Here is a 20,396-nt window from a genome sequence, read left to right as displayed (position 1 = left end):
TTTCCAGGCAAGTATGAATTCTTCTAGGCGTGCTTCTGATAGTGGACCAATGCAAACCCGACTCACGTTGTTCCAAAAGTGTCTATTAGCTTTTGGTTCCAAATAAACAATATGCATTTGCCAACATCTGAGTGACAATAGTAAATCTGACATACCATCACTTCCATGTGCTGTCCGAGGTCACGTGCTTCATGACTCTCACAATGTTGTGTTTGGGAGCTTGATGTCTTCGGAAATATTCTCGCCACATAAATCACGTACTTTCGTTGCCAGACATTGGTGTATTTTCCTGTAGTTTCAACTCAAAACCAAATATCCCTTTGTATAGTATATTTTCGCCCACTGCTCAAAAACATACATTAATTTTCTTTTTCTAAAAGGTGAGTCCAACATTTTCTTTCACGTTTTTTTTTCAGAACAGCCAGCATGTTCACACTCCATCCCCAAAATATGAAAAAAGTCGGTCGCAGTTAGTAATGACGTCATAGCTTAATTCAGTTACAGCAATGAAGGTAACTCGAATAATGTCGTGCTAAGCCAAAATCGTATGCCTGATGAAGGCCGGGGAGCCCGAAGCTAATACTTTTGTATCTATTTAAATTCCCCTATGGGAATGAACACACATCGAGGTTTATAATTGTACATGTAATTATTTAATAATGCCTACCGACAATAACTGAAAGTGTTGTTACACAAATGTTAACTTCCTCGGTGATGCAGTGGTCAAATCGGCTGTGTAAATCAGAGGGGGTTAATTGTCATTTAATAACCTCTGATTGACCAATCAGAATCGCCCCTTATTTTGAAGAGCAGAAATGATGTTCAAACAGACACTTATTGGAACACGTAACTCGCCTAGTTCTTCACTCAGTGTCGTCATCAGGGGCACGGGTGGCCCAGTCGTCTAAGGCGCCGCGATTCGCTGTGCAGAGTTGCGTCCCTTGGGTACGCCAGAAACCTATGATTGCGGGTTCGAATCCCGGTACGCCCCGATTATGTTTCTAGGTTTGTCAGCACCATACCCGTGCTCATTGGTTTCACCGGAGTGGTAAACGTCTGAGACCTGCATCACTTAGGGTTTTCCTCCCACATCAAGCTGACACGCCGTGATATAACTGGAATACTGTTAAAAGCGGCGTTAAACCCAACTCACTCACTCACTCACTCACTCACTCACTCAGTGTCGTCATCTGTTGGATACAGCTGCAGTGCCATCATGCCCTTCGCTCCTATTGTACAGAATAGTGTCAGTACACATAGAAACCACAGCACACTGGGAAAACGATCTGATGTTTATTTGATTGTTGTCAAATAATGTGCTAACTACTAACCAAACCAGTTTCAAAAGGTAACAAGCGTATAGTCGACGAAGTCATCTATATCCCCCGCCCATTTTATGGTCACAAACCAGGTAACTGCCCCAACATTTCTCTTAGCCCATGTCACAATAGCTGCAACTAAACACTTCAAAAACTCCTTAATATCCAATGGCACCAGTTCAGTATGTGCTTTATTTATAGACATGCAATGTTTGGCAAGGAAATATTTAACAGTATATTTGTTATACTCAATTAGTGAACCCACCCTATATTAAAACTTAAATCCAACATGTTGTCATGGAGTGAGTGAATATGGTTTTACGCCGCCCTAGCAATATTCCAGCAATATCACGGCGGGGGACACCAGAAATGGGCTTCACACATTGTACCCATGTCGGGAATCGAACCCGGGTCTTCGGCGTGACGAGCGAACGCTTTAACCACTAGGCTACCCGACCGCCCCTGTTGTCATGGAAACATAAACAATCCATTTTCTTAAAATTCCTAAATAGCAAAAGGCACCAGTTCAGTATAGACATGCAAAGTTTTGTAAGAAAGTATTGAACAGTTTTTGAGTTACGCTCCGAAAATGAACACCACCCTTATAGAACCTAAGTCCAACTTGTTGCCATGGAAACGTAAAAAATAAAAAATTCCTAAAAAGCAAAAGGCACCAGTTCAGCGTGAGTCTGATAGACATGCAAAGTTTCGTAGAGAAATATTTAACGGTTTCTGAGTTATGCCCCGGAAGCGATTTCGGGATGGACGGACGGACCCATTTCAATATCCCCCGCCAACTTCGTTGGGGCGGGGGATAATAATATACTTGATATTATCGTTACGATTTTGACAAAAGGCAAGATGTGTTAGTTAATGGAGGGGGAAGAACGAAAGATGATAATAGTCCACGGCAATAGCAAGTGACCAGCTATTTGAAGAAAGTTTAAAATGGTTTCTATATTTGCTACGCAACTACGTTTATACATTTGATTTAATAATTTGTAAAACAATGTAAAAAGATACCATTTGTGGTTGTACTAATTTCATATTGCTGTTGATTAAAATCAAATTTATTTGCAACATTTTAGGGTTGCGTACAGATCACCTTGGCTCACTGTACCTTCTCCTAACATGTTATCACGATAACATACTAAATGAAAGAGCATATATAATAAGGGAAAACATACAATATATCACAACATATGTTACATGTTACAACATATATCATATGTAGATATCCAGTGAAACACAGTTAGTCTACGTCTAGCTACGTCTTTAATCCGGAAATTTGTTAAACCGAACGATATTGCCAAATCTTGAGGTGAAATTGGGTTTAACATTACGTTCAAGATTCTTACACTCATAAGGCGTGCGTGCATGCACGTGCGTTCGTGCGTGCGCGTGTGTGTGGCTGCTTGTACTAGTCCGGACAAATGCCGGTTTCATAGTGCTAGGCCACTGAGCTAAAATGCCACAGCCTTGTTTTATCCCCTTAATTCCGAGCGGAAGGCAGGGTAACAACTATTTCCATTTTATGTATTTTGGTATGACGATGCCATGGAATCGATCCATCGATTTCGCAAGGAACGGAAGCGTCCGTATTAACATGGTTTCACATATAACTAGTGTGTTTACAAACGGAAATGGAATGGAATACTTTCTATGCCTTTGGTTCTGTGAAGCAGAGAGCTTAATAAGTGTTTATTGTTCAACGTCGCACAGTATTCCATCTATATCACGGCCATCTGTAAATAATCGTGTCTCAGCAAGACAATCAAGTGATTGACATCATGAGTATCGATCTGTGCAACTTAGTTACGATGACATGCATCAACCCAGTCCGTGAGTCTGACCGCCCGATCCCGTTAGTCCCATGTTACCACAAGCATGGGTTGCTGAAGACCAATTTTAACATGGTTCTTCACGGAAGACAAGTATGGGCTGCTGACGACCAATTCTAACCAGGATCTTCACGGGGTACAAGCATCGGTTGCTGCAGACCAATTCTAACCAGGATCTTCACGGAAGACAAGCATGGGTTGCTGAATACCAATTCTAACCAGGATCTTCACGGGTGACAAACATGGGTTGCCGAAGGCCAATTCTAACACGGATTTTCATGGGAGACATGCATGGATTGCTGAAGGCCATTTCTAACACGTATTTTCACGGGAGACATGCATAGATTGCTGAAGACCAATTCTAACACGGATCTTCACGGGTGACAAACATGGGTTGCCGAAAGCCAATTCTAACACGGATTTTCATGGGAGACATGCATGGATTGCTGAAGACCAATTCTAACACGTATTTTCACGGGAGACAAGCATGGGTTGCTGAAGGCCAATTCTAACACGGATCTTCACGGGTGAAAAACATGGGTTTGCCGAAGGCCAGTTCTAACACGTATTTTCACGGGAGACATGTATGGATTGCTGAAGACCAATTCTAACACGGATCTTCAGGGGAGACATGCATGGATTGCTGAAGACCAATTCTAACACGGATCTTCAGGGGAGACAAGTATGGGTTGCTGAAGACCAATTCTAACACGGATTTTCATGGGGGACATGCATGGATTGCTGAATACCTATTCTAACACGGATCTTCAGGGGAGACAAGTATGGGTTGCTGAAGACCAATTCTAACACGAATTTTCATAGGGGACATGCATGGATTGCTGAAGACCTATTCTAACACGGATCTTCACGGGTGACAAACATGGAAAACACAACATCACACCGCACTAACCTTTAGATGGATACGTGGAGGCAGGCGAGAAATGGCATTCAGTGTTGTGAAGTAGACTGACGGGCAAAGGAGTGAATACACCCATGTCTGATGCTGGCTAAACATGGTTATTCGATTTGATACTGGTTGTATTTCGGACCTTAACTTTGCAGTGTTTTCGGTAGTAAGCATTTAAGCGAGTTTCGGCTGTTATAACCACAGATATTTTGCAAACTGGCCAAAACCTGAGATTGCCATCAAGACAAGATCAAATTATGTTCGGTTATACAATAACAGCAGCCGGTGCATCTACAAACGAATTGTCACACTTTCATAATGAGTAGTTCCTGCCTAATCTTTGTGAAATCTTCATTTCAAATTTAATTACGTGCGAGTAACAATGTTAATGGTTTTGCCATGCACATTATATAAACAACATTTGGTTTAGCTTTATTTCATTCATTTTGGCATGCCAGAAACCCATGATTATGGGTTCGAATCCCGGTTCGTGGTATTCCGTGGTGTTATTGGAATATTGCTATAAGCGTCGTAAAACCCCGCTCACGCAGTGTTGGTGGTATAAGTTTAATACACTCATGACATATTCTTACTTTTTCTATATCCTCATTCTAACTCACACTTTGTCCATGCTGATTCCATATGTTCATGTTCTGTGGATAGTGAAGACATTAGCTTGATTATATGTTTCATCTCCAGCACTTCTGTACGGTGGCCCATACCCGCCACTTTTTCACTGTATGCCTCTATATTTTATCTGGCGGCCGCCAGATACTTCCACTTATGATATCATTTTTCACTGTATGCCTCTATATTATATTTGGCGGCCGCCAGATACTTCCACTGGTGAAATCATTTTCCCTGTAAACCTCTATATTTTATCTCACCAGTAGAAGTATCTGGCGGCGCCAGATACAATATAGAGGCATACAGGGAAAAATGATCTCACCAGTGGCGGGTATGGGCCACCGTACTTCTGATACCTTATGAATCTGCAGACAGATGTACCCCAGTAGCAGCACCAGGTCCATGCGGTTAGTCATGAAATGCGTTAATGCATAGAAAACACGTGTAAATATGCCAATCTGGAGGCGAACAGTATTATACATAAAGACATGTAATTTGTATATAATGTACATACGTCAAGGGTATGTTGAAACTCTGCTGTAGTAAATCAGTAAATAAAAAACACATGATGGAAAACCGTTTGTTGTTGTATTATCATCATCACTATGAAATTGCTTGGTCTGCCAGGTCAGCTTGAACCCGGAAGCAAGAGATAGGTTACGCGCGCCCCCTAGCGGCGGTGGTGGTTGCTATATCATGCACGGAGCAAAGCAGTGAATATCATTTACCAATGTAACGAATGTTATATTTGGGATAACACTTTCCTTGTAAAGTATAGATTCTCGTACTTTTGGGGGGTTGAGTCCAGTACGGGATTCGAACCCACACTGCCAGAATGAGGAACCTAATCGCCACCAAAGTCAGCCATTTTTTCCAGGCAAGTATGAATTCTTCTAGGCGTGCTTGTGATACTCGACCAATGCAAACCCGACTCACGTTGTTCCAAAAAGTGTCTATTAGCGTTTGGTTCCGAATAAACAATATGCATTTGCCAACATCTGAGTGACAATAGTAAATCTGACACACCATCACTTTCATGTGCTGTCCGAGGTCACGTGCTTCATGACTCTCACAATGTTGTGTTTGGGAGCTTGATGGCGCAGGTGGCGCAGTCGTCTAAGGCGCCGCGATTCGCTGTGCAGAGTTGCGTCCCTTGGGTACGCCAGAAACCTATGATTGCGGGTTCGAATCCCGGTTCGCTCCGATTATGTTACTAGGTTTGTCAGCACCATACCCGTGCTCATTGGTTTCACCGGAGTGGTAAACGTCTGAGACCTGCATCACTTCGGGTTTTCCTCCCACATCAAGCTGACACGCCGTGATATAACTGGAATACTGTTAAACCCAAACTCACTCACTCACTCAGTGTCGTCATCTGTTGGATACAACTGCAGTGCCATCATGCCCTTCGCTCCTATTGTACAGAATAGTGTCAGCACACATAGAAACAACAGCACACTGGGAAAACGATCTGATGTTTATTTGATTGTTGCCAAATTATGTGCTCACTACTAACCAAACCAGTTTCAAAAGGTAACAAGCGTATAGTCGACGAAGTCATCTATATCCCCCGCCCATTTTATGGTCACAAACCAGGTAACTGCCCCAATATTTCTCTTAGCCCATGTCACAATAGCTGCAATGAATTCTAAAACTAAACACTTCAAAAACTCCTTAATATCTAATGGCACCAGTTCAGTATGTGCTTTATGTATAGACATGCAATGTTTGGCAAGGAAATATTTAACAGTATATTTGTTATACTCAATTAGTGAACCCACCCTATATTAAAACTTAAATCCAACATGTTGTCATGGAGTGAGTGAGTATGGTTTTACGCCGCTTTTAGCAATATTCCAGCAATATCACGGCAGGGGACACCAGAAATGGGCTTCACACATTGTACCCATGTCGGGAATCGAACCCGGGTCTTCGGCGTGACGAGCGAACGCTTTAACCACTAGGCTACCCGACCGCCCCTGTTGTCATGGAAACATAAACAATCCATTTTCTTAAAATTCCTAAATAGCAAAAGGCACCAGTTCAGTATAGACATGCAAAGTTTTGTAAGAAAGTATTTAACAGTTTTTGAGTTACACTCCGGAAATGAACACCACCCTTATAGAACCTAAGTCCAATTTGTTGCCATGGAAACGTAAAAAATAAAAAAATGAAAAATTCCTAAAAAGCAAAAGGCACCAGTTCAGCGTGAGTCTGATAGACATGCAAAGTTTCGTAGAGAAAAATTTAACGGTTTCTGAGTTATGCCCCGGAAGCGATTTCGGGACGCACGCACACACGCACGGACGGACGGACGGACAGAACCCATTTCAATATCCCCCGCCAACTTCGTTTGGGCGGGGGATAATAATTTACTTGATATTATCGTTACGATTTTGACAAAAGGAAAGATGTGTTAGTTTATGGAGGGGGAAGAACGAAAGATGATAATAGTCCACGCCAATAGCAAGTGACCAGCTATTTGAAGAAAGTTTAAAATGGTTTCTATATTTGCTACGCAACTACGTTAATACATTTGATTTAATAATTTGTAAAACAATGTAAAAAGAGACCATTTGTGGTTGTACTAATTTCATATTGCTGTTGATTAAAATCAAATTTATTTGCAACATTTAAGAGTTGCGTACAGATCACCTTGGCTCACTGTACCTTCTCCTAACATGTTATCACGATAACATACTAAATGAAAGAGCATATATAATAAGGGAAAACATACAATATATCACAACATATGTTACATGTATGTAGATATCCAGTGAAACACAGTTAGTCTACGTCTAGCTACGTCTTTAATCCGGAAATTTGTTAAATCGAACGATATTGCCAAATCTTGAGCTGAAATTGGGTTTAACATTACGTTCAAGATTCTTAAACTCATAAGGCGTGCATGCACGTGCGTTCGTGCGTGCGCGTGTGTGTGGCTGCTTGTACTAGTCCGGACAAATGCCGGTGTCATAGTGCTAGGCCACTGAGCTAAGATGCCACAGCCTTGTTTTATCCCCTTAATTCCGAGCGGAAGGCAGGGTAACAACTGTTTCCATTTTATGTAATTTGGTATGACGATGCCATGGGATCGATCCATCGATTTCGCAAGGAACGGAAGCGTCCGTATTAACGTGATTTCACATATTGTTGTGCATTAAACTAGTGTGTTTACAAACGGAAATGGAATGGAATACTTTCTATGCCTTTGGTTCTGTGAAGCAGAGAGCTTAATAATTGTTTATTGTTCAACGTCGCACAGTATTCCATCTATATCACGGCCATCTGTAAATAATCGTGTCTCGGCAAGACAATCCAGTGATTGACATCATGAGTATCGATCTGTGCAACTTGGTTACGATGACATGCATCAACCCAGTCCGTGAGTCTGACCGCCCGATCCCGTTAGTCGCTTGTTACCACAAGCATGGGTTGCTGAAGACCAATTCTAACCAGGATCTTCACGGAAGACAAGCATGGGTTGCTGCAGACCAATTCTAACCAGGATCTTCACGGAAGACAAGCATGGGTTGCTGAAGACCAATTCTAACCAGGATCTTCACGGGTGACAAACGTGGGTTGCCGAAGGCCAATTCTAACATGGATTTTCATGGGAGACATGCATGGATTGCTGAAGACCAATTCTAACACGTATTTTCACGGGAGACAAGCATGGGTTGCTGAAGGCCAATTCTAACACGGATCTTCACGGGTGAAAAACATGGGTTGCTGAAGGCCAATTCTAACATGGATTTTCATGGGAGACATGCATGGATTGCTGAAGACCAATTCTAACACGTATTTTCACGGGAGACAAGCATGGGTTGCTGAAGGCCAATTCTAACACGGATCTTCACGGGTGAAAAACATGGGTTTGCCGAAGGCCAATTCTAACACGTATTTTCATGGGAGACATGCATGGATTGCTGAAGACCAATTCTTACACAGATCTTCAGGGGAGACATGCATGGATTGCTGAAGACCTATTCTAACACGGATCTTCAGGGGAGACAAGTTTGGGTTGCTGAAGACCAATTCTAACACGGATTTTCATGGGGGACATGCATGGATTGCTGAATACCAATTCTAACCCGGATCTTTACGGGTGACAAGTATGGGTTGTTGAAGACTAATAATAACCCGGATCTTCACAGGAAACAGTCATGGGTTGCTGAAGATCAGTTATAACCCGGATCTCAGCACAAGAGAGCTGAATGTTCTACGGAGGTCTGTTCCACTGTCTGACGCTAGTATTTCAACACATCATCTACTTAACCAACCATATGAAGCACCACAACACAACATAACACAACACAACACAACATACACACCGCAACATACACACCGCACTAACCTTTAGATGGATACCTGGAGGCAGGCGAGAAATGGCATTCAGTGTTGTGAAGTAGACTGACGGGCAAAGGAGTGAATACACCCATGTCTGATGCTGGCTAAACATGGTTATTCGATGTGATACTGGTTGTATTGCGGACCTTAACTTTGCAGTGTTTTCGGTAGTAAGCATTTAAGCGAGTTTCGGCTGTTACAACCACAGATATTTTGCAAACTGGCCAAAAACTGAGATTGCCATCAAGACAAGATCAAATTATGTTCGGTTATACAATAACAGCAGCCGGTGCATCTACAAACGAATTGTCACACTTTCATAATGAGTAGTTCCTGCCTAATCTTTGTGAAATCTTCATTTCAAATTTAATTACGTGCGAGTAACAATGTTAATGGTTTTGCCATGCACATTATATAAACAATATTTAGTTTAGCTTCATTTCATTCCTCTGACTGTGAACCTTGGTTGATGTTCAGACAGTAGGTAAGGCATTTTATGTTTGTTCGTATGTAAAATACTTGAGTGAGTGAGTGAGTTGGGTTTAAAGCCGCTTTAAACTGTACGCTAGTTATAGCACGGCGTGTCAGCTTGATGTGGGAGGAAAACCCTTTGTGATGCAGGTCTCAGACGTTTACCACTTCGGTGAAACCAAAGAGGATTGGTATGGTGCTGACAAACCTAGAAACATACTAGGAACGAACTGGGATTCGAACGCACGATCATAGGTCCAAGGACCGCAGTTCTGCAATATCTGATTGCGGCGCCTTAGACTACTTGGCTACCCGTGCCCAGGTACTTGAATTTTTTTTGGTCAATTTCCATGCACCCAACTACAGTCTGTTGTCATTTGAACATATATTAACCTACCTCCATAATCTGCGAAATTCAAGCTCCTTGCAGCGAAACGTTCAAGCGCTCTGTATAGTGCCATTGACGTTTCGTGTACGTGGTGTTCAAAGTCTAAACATTTAAACAAATTGTCGTCTTGAAGCTCACGTGGCATTATGGCCATAACCAAATGCTTCGCATCTCACTTTTCACGTTGGGATAAATCATGAGCAATGCGGTAATATATACCCTTAAAAAAGTAGGGGACACTCGGAAATAACTTTATATTTCTAAAATTGTAAGATTGTAATTGTATTGATGTTTGTTTCCAGTGATAGTATGGTAATGATGAGCGAGTTGTGGTGATGTATAATAGTAGACGCCAACGGAGGGTAAGATGGGAAATTTCAAAGTTGACGTTTTTGGATCAGTAGCGCGTAATACCGCCACGATTTGGTCAACATTCATTCACTCGACGAGTATTACTGCGTATGAGTCTCCCAATGGCGGTTTGAGGGTGTCTGTTCCACTCCTCTTGCAGCGCCTGGCCACGTTCAGCCAACGTGGTCGACTGCCTGTTACTTTGACGCACACGCCTCCCCATCATGCCCAGGCGTGTTCAGTGGGGGAAAAGGTCTGGGCTCATTGCTGGCCATGGCATTCTATGGATGATGTGCTGCTGGAGATGAACATTGACGATACGTGCACGGTGAGCACGGAAGTTGTCGTCCTGAGAGACAAAACGTCGACGCACGCACCTTGCAAACGGATGTATGTTGTACCGATAGTACTGTCCAGTGACCCTTCCTTGCACAATGTGGGGTGGGTTTCGCTCAGTTATGGTGATGCCACACCACACCATAACAAATCCACCGGCAAATCTGTCATGAGGTCTCAGGTTAACCTTGGCTTGGCGTTCATTTCGACCTCGCCAGACACAACCACGCCTACAAAGGAAGAGGAAAGTGAATTGGGACTCATCTGAAAACATGACACGTGGCCGGCGCTGATTACCTCAGTTTCAAAGTCGTGTACACCATTGACGACTGTTTGCAATATGATGATGATCCCCCACACTTAGCCAACACGCCGTGATATTAGACTAGTTTGCTGGCTCCAGAGCCTTGCGTTCCTCGCCGAGCTTCAAGTGAAGGAGGCAAAGGGCAGGGAACCAGACTGAGTCTAGCAATGACATATAACCGATTCACAAAGCGGCCACAAACGCAACTCACTCACTCACTCACTCACTCTGCCACTGGTAGGTATGTCTCCGAGGTTATGTCCAGTATGTATCTATGTATTTGAGTATTTTGGTCGCATTTCACTCGTTAACTTGTTAGCTGGAGACGCTCTCATAATCATGGATAACAAGCCTCGATGTAAAGGCGTATGAATTTACTGCGTTTTTTTATGATAATGTATTATATGATGGATTTAAGTATGTAATGTCATTTGCCATCTCATCATTTGATAATAATAATTATTATTATTATTATTATTATTATTATTATTATTATTATTATTACTATTATTATTATTATAATTGGCACTAACACAGCATCTTAAGCGACATGATAGAGTGGTTCGTTCCTTTTATTAATGTCTTCGCAATGTTTGTGATTTTGGCACGGAGGTCTATCCATGATACGACCCAAAGTGCGTGATGGAAAATGATTAATACAAATTTCGTTAGAATAGGCCCATAGACAGCCTCAGACCTATGCAGGCCAACAATATGCAAATATGCGGAAGTCGCTTTCGAAATGTCACGCTTGCATCCCAAGTACCAAGTAATCCGACTCCCTATTGTTCTCGGTGCCTTAGGTTTGGTACCTCCTAATCTGTTGACTGACATTGGGAGAGTACCCAGGTTTGCAACCGGGAATACAGCCCTTCTGACAATCTGGGTAATACAGAAGGCTGCGGTGTTGGGGAGTCTTCACATTCTCCGAAATGTTTTGGGTGGGTTTGACTAGGCAGCGCTTCCCGGGAGAAGTCCCATTCGCTGTCAATGACATGCTATATTACTGACTTATAACGTTCTCTGTTCGACCAAGCCTCGTCTCTACCACTTGGACACCGCCACAAGCTACCTGACCATGGGTCTCTGGGAAACATTCATAATTCTTGCTGGTTGTGTGAGTATAGTTTCCTGTTCCCTGCATGGTTAATATCTAGGTATTGACTGTATCTCCCTGTGTGTCGACTTTCCCGTCATGGGAACGATGTGCCTCGTTTCCCCGTTGTGATATTGCTGGAATATCGCCAAAGCGGTTTACAACCATACTCACTCATTCAGATTCTCAACTCTTCTGAACACAACATATATATGTTTTGGATGTCACCTTCTGTATTAATGATTCATAACGTTTCGAGGCTACTTCTTGTCCACCCGATGAAGGGATCATCCAGCCGATGAAGTGATCGTCCACTTGATGAAGTGATCTTCCACCCGATGAAGGCGTCATCCACCCTATAAAGAAATCATCCACCCGATGAAGTGATCGTCCACCCGATAAAGGCATTATCCACCCGCCGAAGTGATCGTCCACCCGATAAAGGCATCATCCACCCTATAAAGAAATCATCCACCCGATGAAGTGATCGTCCACCCGATAAAGGCATCATCCACCCGCCGAAGTGATCGTCCACCCGATAAAGGCATCATCCACCCTTTAAAGAAATCATCCACTCGACGAAGTGATCGTCCACCCGATAAAGGCATCATCCACCCTATAAAGAAATCATCCACCCTATAAAGAGATCATCCACCTGATGAAGGGATCATCCACTCGACGAAGTGATCGTCCACACGATAAAGGCATCATCCACCAGATGAAGGGATCGTTCACCCGATGAAGTGATCGTCTTCCCGATGAAGGGACCGTCAACCCGATTAAGGAACAAAAAGTAGCCTTGAAATGTTGTAATCGAGAATACAGAAATTGAAATCCATACGGCCGGTGTCTGCAGGAATCAATTTTAAAATTGCTATCAAAGACCACACAATTTATGTTCCCAGGTCGCCGTCTCCTGGCAACAGGGCACCACCACAAGCACAGAGTGAGTACCAGATGTCCTCTTCTTTCCTGTATATCCCCTGACCCGAGTAACAGTGGAGCACAGGGATGTAATTTCGCCACAAACGCCCAAATTATCTTCCCCGAAATTTCGACCAAAGGGTTTTCGATCACCATAATGCCCTCGTTCCTTCTGAGGCGAGTTTATCCCCTTTTGTTGTTGTATTTATCTCATTTTTAATTAATATGCTTCGGAGAACGTATTGTCAAGAAAATTCGATCCTCCATTATCGACCGCAACAAACTAAGGACTTTTTCCTTGGCGTTTTTACTCTTTTCCTCCAAATTCTGGAGGTGGTTCCATGACATTTCCTATCGGCCAAATAAGAGTGCGAAAACACACTACCTGTGAAGATCAGGCTAGATTAGGTCTTCAGCAACCCACGCTTGCCGTAAAAAGCGACTATGCTTGTCGTAAGAAGCGACTTACGTGATCGGGTGGTCAGGCTCGCTGACTTGGTTGACGCATGTCATCGTATCTCAGTCGCGTAGATCTGTGCTCATGATGTCAGTCACTGGATTGTCTGGTCCAGACTCGATTATTTACAGACCGCAGTCATATAGCTGGAATATTGTTGAGTGCGGCGTTAAAAAGGAAACAAACAAACAAAACTATATTACCTCCAGGTTATATCAAAATATACGGATGCGTAGTTGGGCCACGGGGAAATGATTTTTGTCTGAGTATCTCCTACGTAGGACTTAGTATCTCCTATGTAGGCCTTATCTCCTACGTAGGCCTTACTGTCTCCTACGTAGGACTTAGTATCTCCTACGTGGGACTTAGTATGGCCTAGAATCACTATCTCTTACGTAGGACTTAGTATCTCCAACGTAGGAGATACTAAGTCCTACGTAGGAGATACTAAGTCCTACGTAGGAGATAATAAGTCCTACGTAGGAGATACTTAGTCCTACGTAGGGGATAATAAGTCCTACGTAGGAGATACTGAGTCCTACGTAGGGGATACTAAGTCCTACGTAGGAGACACTAAGGCCTACGTAGGGGATACTAAGGCCTACGTAGGAGATAATAAGGCCTACGTAGGGGATAATAAGTCCTACGTAGGAGATACTAAGTCCTACGTAGGAGATACTTAGACAAACAAAAATTTCACCCTGGCCCTACTACGCTTCCGTAAAAGTATAATATATTGTTTGATGAACATTAACATTCTTTAGGGCTAATTAGAGAAATTGTTCTTGAGACAGACGTCAGTGCTGTTTCTGATGTAATAAGTACTTAAACACCTACTGCTGTGCTCACTGAATATTTGTTATTCATTTTATTTTACAGCCTCTGCAACCCCGGTAAGTAGCAATAGGGACGCCTACACATTCCGAATAAACCAGGACAAAACCATTTCTATAATCACAAGATAAAAGCAGAAACTATTGTACGATTCCGACTATGTCATGAGCATGTGTTTATGAATCACTATCAAATAACGATGCTGCCAGGTCTATCCAGAAAAAGGTGGCACCCATAAAAACACATGCAAAGGCAAGTCAAAAGTTCACCAGAGAAAAACACGAACCCATGTGGTACAAGTCAAAATAGGGAACTGCATCGGACATCATTTTGGCAACTGATTCGTCACATTCACAAATGGCCTCTCCATAAAACCTTTTGAAAGCTTTTCTAAGGCCTGTCATGCTGTAACCCTGATCCAACAACTTTGGAGCGAGTGCCGTATGCCACTCTTTGAAATCTTCCTGGAAAGAACGTGTTCGACTGTACCTCAAAAGTTGTAAAATGTGGGCACCAAAGGCTGGAGCTGTTGGAATATTGATCGATAGAAATGGAAAGTTGATAACTGGAATGTTGAACCATCCTCTAGTCATACAATCTTGTAGATAGTGTGTTGTTTCTCTGGATCATATGACTAGATCTAAATATGAAAGGGACGATATGAACCAGTGTATCTGAATAAGGCCCAGGGTGAGCATTTGAACCAAATTTGAAATTACTACACAACCGTCCTTTTGACAACGACGGTTACACAGAGACCGACAGGGCAATCAAGTACGTAAGGGACATGTTCCTCCCTCAAGCCCGCGCGGCTGTGAAGAAAGTGTGTATCGTGCTGACTGATGGCTACTCCCAGGATGGAAGCGAGACACATCGAGGAACCAACCTTACCCGAGCGGCTGGGATGGAAATGATTGCCATAGGGGTCGGCAGTGTGTCCCGGCGACGAGAGCAACGTGTTCACCGTCTCCAACTACAATTCCCTGAACACCATCAACGACGGTTACTTGTTCATACAGTACTTTTGCCTCTGCTTTGGGGACTTTGTTGTGATGTAGATATATATTGTGTAAATTTTGGTTTGAAAATGAGAGTATTACAATACTTGACACACGGTAGAAGAAATACACTATGTTTTGTATATATGTCACATTTACAACCATCCGAAAATGCTTAAAAGAATAAAACTATTGTAGTTGTGGAACATCCAACTATCGTATAATCATGTTTCTACAGAACCTCATACTTTTCTTAAAGGCCGTCTCGTGTTGATCGGGTGGGAACAACGTGTGACTTAACTAAAGTATCAGCCTGCCGTGGCATCCTTGCCGATACCACCAGCCCAGTGGGGTAGCCTAGTGGGTAACGTGTTTGCACGCCACGCTGAAAACCCTGGTTCGATTCCCCACACATTGGTACAATGTGTGAAGGCCGTTTTTAGTTTTCCCTGCCGTGATATTGTTGGAATATTGCTAAAGGCGGCGTAAAACCAGACTCACTCACTCACCATGCAGTCATCCCTGGTTTAAAAGGCTTGAGAATGTTTCTTCATAGCTGGACTATAAACTGACGGATAAAAGAAAGTCCACCTACATTGTTTTGTTTGTAATTGAAAATTAACGCAGCTGTTGTTAAATCTAATTATGTCTATTTAAATATCACTCATTCCTACAACAGCTTGTACAAAGTAATCTGCGGTTGGGTAATGTTGTGTCAAATTACATTTGTTCAATGGAGGGGTTAGAAATGAATTAGCAGCCACGTGACCCCTACCATGTTTGAAATGTTGTACATTTGAACCGAAAAAAAAGAAATTTATTGATTGTCAAAGAAATGATGTAAAAATAGCCACCAGCAGTTGTGTATCATGCAAACATTCATTTAATAATATTGCTACCTTCAGATATTTTCAATTGATAATCAAACATTTAATCAAATCAACTGAGAGTTTCTAATGTCCTTCTCGGTTTAGCTTCGGTACTCGCATACATTCTGGCACGTTAATATCTTTCAGCATGCAGGCACACGCCACTCGACGTAGCCTTTGTCATCGACGGTTCAACAAGCATAAGGAGAGCTGATTTTAGTAAGGGGATAACATTCGTGAAGGAGTTTGTTGCCCTTCTCAACATCAGGCCGGGTCAGGCACGCGTTGCTGCTGTTGCATTTGCTGACAATGTATTCACGCAGGATGATTTTGGTTTTGCTGAACACACCAACCTAGCCAACTTGCAACAAGGAATCATTGCGATTCGACAAAGGGGTGGGGGCACAGAGACCGGCAAGGCAATCAAGTACGTAAGGGACACGTTCCTCCCTCAAGCCCGCGCGGGGGTGAAGAAAGTGTGTATCGTGCTGACTGACGGCAACTCCTATGATGGAAGCGAGACACATCGAGAAGCCAACCTTACCCGAGCGGCTGGGATGGAGATGATTGCCATAGGGGTCGGCGGTGTGTCCCAACAGGAGCTCAGGAACATTGCCGGCGGCGAGAGAAACGTGTTCACCGTCTCCAACTACGGTTCCCTGAACACCATCAAAGAACAGCTTGCCAACGAAACATGTCATGGTGCGTTGACTTGATTGTTGTTGAGGTTAAGATTGTTTACCTTACTTCCACCGAGTTGATAAATTCATGAACTTGTCTAAATTCAGCTACTTGCCTTGTCTAATTCAACACAAAGATAATGTTATGCTTGGTCATTTATACATTTAGACAGCGAACCCCGAATGATAGCTACAATAGAAAATTTTGAAGGAGGAGTTATCTCCCTTTGGTGTATTTAAAATATTATAGAGTATTATAAAAGTAGCACTAGTTTACGTTTTTGCCAGAAAATGAATAACCTTTGCAGTGTTTTGTACTGGCTATGCCCCATTCTAACAAAATTGACATAAGTTTCATGAATTTGGGGAATAGTTTCGTTATGAATCAAATCAAAAGTTGAAGTTTACAAAAGATTAACTCAAATTGCCATTTTGACTGTAAAAAAAATATATAAATTAAATACAATTTGTCATTTTTTTGTTTTCATAATAAAATATCATCTTTCAAGATTTGATTTAACATAGAATTTGACAACTATAGGTAACACATACATATCCTGATCATCTCTGAAAACATACTGTCACCTTCAGGAAAAAGTGCTGAGTCATGCCTTTAACGCCCCCTACTGGTAAAATGGTCAAGATGTATTTTGTAAGAAATATGTTTTTGAATAGCCCAGACATAATGCAAATGTTACAAGTATTCAAACCATATGGACCTTTCGGGGTAAATAAACATACCCTATCTCTTGGACTATATGCCTTTCAAAACTGTTTCTAAGTCCTGACATTGTTATTTTGCAGTGGAGCCTCCAGTAGTGGGTAGGTGAACATTTGACGATTTTCTAATGAGTTGCTTAGATTATAATTCACGCAGAAAATCCAGAGTTCGAAACTTAAGGGATTAAAATTTTAATTCCGTGGAATGTAATCCGCATGCTGTTTCTCTGATGTTAGTCTTACCATATGCTGACCGCCCCCGTGGTCTAGTGGTAGAGCCTCTTCCCGGAGAGCGGAAGGTCCGGGGTTCACTCCCCGGCCGCGTCATACCAAAAGACGTTACCCTGTCTGGCGCTCGGCATCAAGGGGCTAAGACAAGGACTGGTCGGCTCAGAGTCAGTATACTGTGTCTGTGTGGGGTATTCATGTTAAACTGCGGCATGGTATCTCAGTGAGCTAGCACTATAATTCGGCATCAGTCCGGACCAGTACAAGCAGCCACACACACACACACACACACACACACACACACACACACACACACACACACACACACACACCGCTATATAAGTGCAATAATCTTAGACGCGACGTTAAACCCAATTTCACCCCTTCTCACCTCACCATTTGCAATTATTTTCTATGTCTCACATAATATTACTGCTCATAGTAGCTAAAGAATTGACTGAAAGGGGAGATATCGGTTTGTGACCACGTGTTAAAAGTAGAAACTTGACTTTGCATGTTGGAATTGCATGTTTATCGTGCATGTTTATATGTCCATGTGTAACAATATTACTTCCTCCACAGTGTGCCGTGACAAGCCTATCGACATCTCATTTATCCTTGATGCATCAGTGAGCATCGGGCGTCCTGCCGTCTTCAACCAGAGTCTGCAGTTCGCCAAGGACTTTGTCAGAAAGTTCAACGTATCTCCAAATCAGGCGCGTTTTTCCCTCATCACCTTTGCGCACGGCACCTATAACAACTCCGCCTTCTACTTCAACACCCACAACAACAAACAGGGCGTCCTGGACGCCATATCTGCTGTTCCCTTCGCAGCTGGCGACCGAACTGACACAGGTCTCGGAATTGCCTTCATGCGAGTGGAACAAATGTTGGCTCACAGACGACCCAGTGCTACCCATATCGCCATTGTAATGACCGACGGTGACTCCCATGAACCACAGAAAACAAGCACAGAAGCAGCTCTTGCTCGAGATGACGACATCAACATGTTCGCTATCGGTGTTGGAAACAGAATCCTGACAACAGAGCTGCGAAACATAGCTGGAAACTCGTCTAATGTAGTTAGGGCCACAAGCTATAATGCCTTGAGCACCATCCTTGACATTCTGGATAACAAGATATGTGAACTTGGTAGGTTTGATATGACTGTAAAACCCAGAGCAAATAGATTTCTTGCTTTTCGTAAGACCCTACCAAATAAAACCAGTTATTGTTTTAATTAAAACTTTGAGCCTAGATATGTTTTTCAAAAATACATCTTGCAACAATATTTATTGAGGCAGCCTGAAGCATTGTGTTTTGTTTAAGCATTTTCTTGGACAATCAAATGGTCGATCGCTAAGTCTCCCTTGGCATACATCAGGGGCGGTCGGGTAGCCTAGTGGTTAAAGCGTTCGCTCGTCGCGCCGAAGACCCGGGTTCGATTCCCCACATGGGTACAATGTGTGAAGCCCATTTCTGGTGTCCCCCGCCGTGATATTGCTGGATTATTGCTAAAAGCTCACTTGGCATACATCAGAGTGAGTTAGTGAGTATTTTTACGTCGCTTTCGGCAATATTCCAGCAATATCACGGCGGTGGACACCAGAAACGGGCTTCACACATTATACCCATGTCGGGAATCGAACCCGGGTCTTCGGCGTGACGAGCGAACGCTTTAACCACTAACCGCCCCCCGAACCGCTGTAAAAACCGAACCAATTGTACGGTCCCTACGTTCATTTCTCACAAGTTAAGTCTTACGAATCCTTCATCAGATCCCATGTAAATGTGCTCAAATCAAGTGGTTTCTTTTTAAACTTTAATTCACAACAGCAAGGGACATAACTTATCAGGATGTCTCAGAACAGGAAAACGTTCATTACCCCATGCAAATCCGGTTTGGATAGATTCTACTGTGCATGATCGCATAAAACAAAAAACCGATTTAGAGAGATTCGACTGTATGTGTTCTGTGATCTTGAACTATTTTGATGATGTCAATGTATTCATCGCGAGTGGATCTGTTGCTTCGGGTTACACCCTGAGTAAAGCTATTGCTATGTGTATTGTGTCCATATGGAAATATATGAGCTTATGACCCCCCTTGTTCTTTCAGTCAATGAATCCGATTGTCCAGCTTAACGGTATGAAGTGGCAGATATATCGGGCAGCTGTATACCAAGAACAGTCGGCATTCACGTCAGTGATCAATAAAATGCATCAGCATACTGTTACCTTGTCTGTTTCTTGTTTTAGTCGCCATGGTTATGTCACGCGCCTATATACATCATGGTAGTTTCAGAAAGCCTGCCTGTGCCAGCTTCACTACCATGGTTGTGTCAAGCACGTGAACATTTGTGCTAGCTCCAGCCAACATGGATGTGTCAATTACGTATTCTTTTGTGAGTGAGTGAGTGAGTGAGTTTGGTTTAACGCCGCTTTTAACAGTATTCCAGTTATATCGCGGCGTGTCAGCTTAATGTGGGAGGAAAGCCCGAAGTGATGCAGGTCTCAGACGTTTACCACTTCGGTGAAACCCACGAGCACGGGTATGGTGCTGACAAACCTAGAAACATAATCGGGGCGAACCGGGATTCGAACCCACAATCATAGGTTTCTTGCGTGCCCAAGGGACGCAACTCTGCACAGCGTGCCCCCTATTCTTTTGTGAAAGCTCCAGCCAACATGGTTGT

The 20,396-nt window shown here is 42.9% G+C and overlaps 1 protein-coding gene across 1 annotated transcript; it reads left to right on the top strand.

Moving 5' to 3' along the window:
• Positions 1-9,495: 9,495 nt before the first annotated feature.
• LOC124117354 (collagen alpha-4(VI) chain-like) lies at positions 9,496-19,934 on the top strand. Its single transcript, XM_046479178.2, has 8 exons — positions 9,496-9,528; positions 11,931-12,011; positions 12,896-12,936; positions 14,251-14,264; positions 16,220-16,774; positions 17,557-17,574; positions 18,283-18,852; positions 19,820-19,934. The coding sequence occupies exons 2-8, from the start codon at positions 11,973-11,975 to the stop codon at positions 19,843-19,845; spliced, it is 1,263 nt and encodes a 420-aa protein (XP_046335134.2). The 5' UTR covers positions 9,496-9,528; positions 11,931-11,972; the 3' UTR covers positions 19,846-19,934.
• The last annotated feature ends 462 nt before the right edge of the window (positions 19,935-20,396 follow it).

Source organism: Haliotis rufescens, unplaced genomic scaffold, assembly GCF_023055435.1.
Source record: "Haliotis rufescens isolate VD_foot unplaced genomic scaffold, xgHalRufe1.0.p SCAF_21, whole genome shotgun sequence".
NCBI classification, from domain to species: Eukaryota; Metazoa; Mollusca; class Gastropoda; order Lepetellida; family Haliotidae; genus Haliotis; species Haliotis rufescens.
The sequence above is the reverse complement of the archived record's forward strand: the minus strand, read 5'-3'. Positions and strand labels throughout refer to the sequence as shown.

Excerpts from the sequence above, each read along its gene's own strand:
- LOC124117354 (XM_046479178.2), top strand. The coding sequence starts at position 11,973 with ATGGGTCTCTGGGAAACATTCATAATTCTTGCTGGTTGT. Across the intron at positions 12,012-12,895 it reads TCATAATTCTTGCTGGTTGT|GTCGCCGTCTCCTGGCAACA; the intron begins GTGAGTATAGTT and ends TTATGTTCCCAG. Across the intron at positions 18,853-19,819 it reads TAACAAGATATGTGAACTTG|TCAATGAATCCGATTGTCCA; the intron begins GTAGGTTTGATA and ends TTGTTCTTTCAG.